The 3,192-nt window shown below is 34.1% G+C and overlaps 1 protein-coding gene across 1 annotated transcript; it reads right to left on the bottom strand.

Annotated features, from left to right (window-relative positions):
- Window positions 1–380: 380 nt before the first annotated feature.
- On the bottom strand, window positions 381–2,802 carry LOC107776366 (GDSL esterase/lipase At1g29670-like). Its single transcript, XM_016596260.2, has 5 exons — window positions 2,382–2,802; window positions 1,815–1,939; window positions 1,433–1,678; window positions 803–1,031; window positions 381–702 (listed from the first exon to the last, which is right to left on the bottom strand). Exons 1-5 carry the CDS (start codon window positions 2,626–2,628, stop codon window positions 458–460), a joined length of 1,092 nt encoding a protein of 363 aa, XP_016451746.1. The 5' UTR covers window positions 2,629–2,802; the 3' UTR covers window positions 381–457.
- Window positions 2,803–3,192: the final 390 nt, after the last annotated feature.

The following is a 3,192-nucleotide window of genomic DNA, read 5'->3' as shown; positions in this document are numbered from 1 at the left end:
TACTGTAATTAGAAGTGTACCTTATTTAGGACTCCCCTATTGTATAAAGGGGGATCCCATTCATTTGTAACACACTGTTCAGTGATAAGAAAATATACGTGCATTATTCTCTTGCTATTTTACTTACTGTTCTTCAGAGTTGTTTTATCATTTATTCTCATCATCATACCTCGAGACTGTCATAGGTCGAGGTCGAGATTTAGCCTACACACTGGTTTGATCTACTTTTTTCTTTAATTTATCTATTTAATCCCTTGTTTATCAATTGGCATTGAATTAAATCACATATCCTTAAAACCACAATACAAGTTTAATTGTTACTCGAATTTTAGGATAAACACACATCTTGAAAATAAGTATTAGGTGCGTACTCCATATAATAACATAATTAAATTAAACATTTATTACAAGTAAAACGTATTACACGTACGTAACCAAATGATGAAACACATGTATGTTACTCATCATACACATTTTTGTTCCTGACCAAGTGACGGATATCCATAGGATAGGCATCAGACGATAGAAGAGAATTATAAGCTCTGTTGGTCGCGATCATATTGGCAGTCTCTGTGGGATGAAAATTATCATAGAAAAAATATATTCCCCTAAGCAAACATGGAGTTTCTCCTGGAACGCATTGCCCTTCAGGCATGGTTTCCGAAACTTCACAGCATGGACGATTCAACACACTAAAGGTATCTGAAAAAAGGACAGTTCCCAATATATAGCCAATATCTCATAAAGATTCAATAGCACTAAAAGATTGAAAGGATAAATAAAGTGGGGAAGAATTACGTACCAGTGATTGATGAAATGCTGTACATGTTTATATATGTGAATTTTGCGTCTGGAAAATTGGTGTTAAGATTATCTACAAGAGACTTTAGGTTGCTGTTGAATAGTTGAATTGCATCATTTGTTGAACTCACACATCTACGTGTATTGTGTTTTTGCAACTCGTCTGGGATGCAACCTATTCGGCCTAATCCAAATAGAGCAACTTTCCTTGCACCATCTTCATATAAAGTCTAATCACATCAACCAAAGAGTAGCATTATAGTAGAAATCCAATTTTTATAAGAAACGCCCCCCCAAAAAAAAAATTAGTCCATTTAATACAATATTATACAGTTTGCCTGTCTGATTACTCTAATAAAATGTTTACAAAATAAATTAAATAAAAGAGTACTTTAAAAAGAAATTTAGTCGGATCTTATTTTTTTAAATTTAATTAATGATGAATATGTTAAAAGAATTATTACAAAGAAAACAAATGAGGTAAGCGTAATCTCATGAACCAGTTAGTGTTAAGAAACTGAATCTGGAGAGGTCTCCAGACCTATCCCTTTTTCATGTTAACTTTCTTACTTATAATTTAAACTTAAATATGAATAAAATATATGCGTAGAAATTAAAGTAAAAATCTAACCCTCAGATGTTGTGAATATTGTTCTATCAAGGCAGTTGCATATTGGCTTGGTGTGTACAAATGACTTGAGGGATAGGTTTCGGGCATCAAGTAGTTGTTGATATAGTCATTGCTCCCTATTCCCACAATAAAGAGGCACTTATTCAAGTGCTTTTTTGCTGCGGTTGTATTCCCTAGTAAATCAGCAACACGGGAAATTGTGACTTTATGATTCTCCAATTGCCTGCCCAAGTAAATCCGATCACCCTAAAAACAAAAATAGGAAGAGAATAAAAGATCAAGAAAACAAACTTTTAAGTAAATTCCTTATATATTTTTTCATTTACTATTAGTCATTCACGTCCAAAGAGGAAGATAAAATGCGTAATAAAGGTGTGCTTACAAGATGACTTCCGCTATCATTGCGAATTCCAGCTGAACCAGATGCATAATTAACACCTTCCAAGATCTCACTACCTTCTGCACTTGCAAAAGGTGGAATGTAGTGATCAAAATCCAGGAGTTCCGCTGCATATATGGAGATAAAATCAAGTCAAATGTCTGCATGCACTAAAAAAGAAGTTGAAGTAATTAACAAAATGAACCTTGAACATAACTCAATTCAAAAAGCCAGCTTACGATATGCGAGGAATCCCAAGGTTAGCTATATAAGGAGATAATAGTCCATTTATTCTACAACGTAACAGGAATGCCTATGTACCATATTAAGAAAATAGATCTTGATCTTAACTCAACCCGACTAAAAGCTAACTCATAAAATGAGGGTTGCATGCGATGTCCAAACTCATACTATATATTAACCACTATCAATAATTCCCTCGATCGATTTGAAACACTTAAGAACCAAAACGATAGTGTAGCTGAAGCAACTAACCTTGTTACAAGTCTAGTAAAGAAACATTAGGGAAATCAATAGAAATGGAAGTTTTAGTAAAAAGTAAGAGACGACCTAGGAAGTCTGCCGTATTGCGGCCATTGGTGAATCGGCCAGTAGGGCCATCACGAAAGTCAACCCCATAAGGTGCGTAATTAGCCTTTGCTGCTGTGTCAAGATCGTTGTTATTTCCATTATCAAGTAACGAGTCTCCAAAGATGAAGTAGCAAGGTACTTGTGGTGCACCTTCAACAAGTGTTTTTAAGTTCAAGACTAAGAATGTTATTGCTAATGTGAACCATATCTTAACACAATAAGCCATTTAATTAGTAGTAGGAGAAGAAGAAGTTATAGTACAAGTAGAGGAAAGGAAGAAAGAGCTAGCATCTATTTGTAGAAGCAAGCATGATGGTGGCTGCATACCATTTTAAGTATTACTTTGTTAACCACAAAATAATAGGAAGTAATATATACTGTATATCTTTCAAGGCTAGCTATGTAGAGCAAAATCAATCGTGCATCATATAATAAGAATTCAAGAGAATTAATAAAGATGAGAGTTACGCTGCATGTCTACGTGCTTAGCAGCACTTTCAATGAAGTTCACATGAATGATTAAAGATTTTTTGACTTCCAATGACACGTATGATCATAATAAGCTCAGGCAATAATTCAGGGGCTACACCAGAAAGTCAACTCGAAATGTTCTTACATTTTATATTTTCCCGTTGCGCAGATACTGTTTGAAATCTAGCTATTTTGTGGTGGAAAAAGCTAATATAAAACCAAGTTATTCCATTCCACATGCAAAGTCGTTTCTAAGAAGTTGATATTGCAACTCTATAATAACTTTTTTTTTTCTTTTGCTTTTGGCTGAAGTTATATA

The sequence above is a fragment of the Nicotiana tabacum genome, chromosome 3 (genome assembly GCF_000715075.1).
Source record: "Nicotiana tabacum cultivar K326 chromosome 3, ASM71507v2, whole genome shotgun sequence".
In the NCBI taxonomy this organism is placed as follows: Eukaryota; Viridiplantae; Streptophyta; class Magnoliopsida; order Solanales; family Solanaceae; genus Nicotiana; species Nicotiana tabacum.
Note: the sequence above shows the minus strand (reverse complement) of the source record. Positions and strands in the feature narration are given on the sequence as shown.

What these genes read in the sequence shown, in the direction of transcription:
- LOC107776366 (XM_016596260.2), bottom strand. Translation starts at nt 2,628, where the DNA reads ATGGCTTATTGTGTTAAGATATGGTTCACATTAGCAATAACATTCTTA. An exon ending in CAATACGGCAGACTTCCTAG is followed by an intron (nt 1,940 to 2,381) that starts GTCGTCTCTTAC and finishes CCATATATGCAG; the next exon opens with CGGAACTCCTGGATTTTGAT. An exon ending in AATATTCACAACATCTGAGG is followed by an intron (nt 1,032 to 1,432) that starts GTTAGATTTTTA and finishes TGATGTGATTAG; the next exon opens with ACTTTATATGAAGATGGTGC.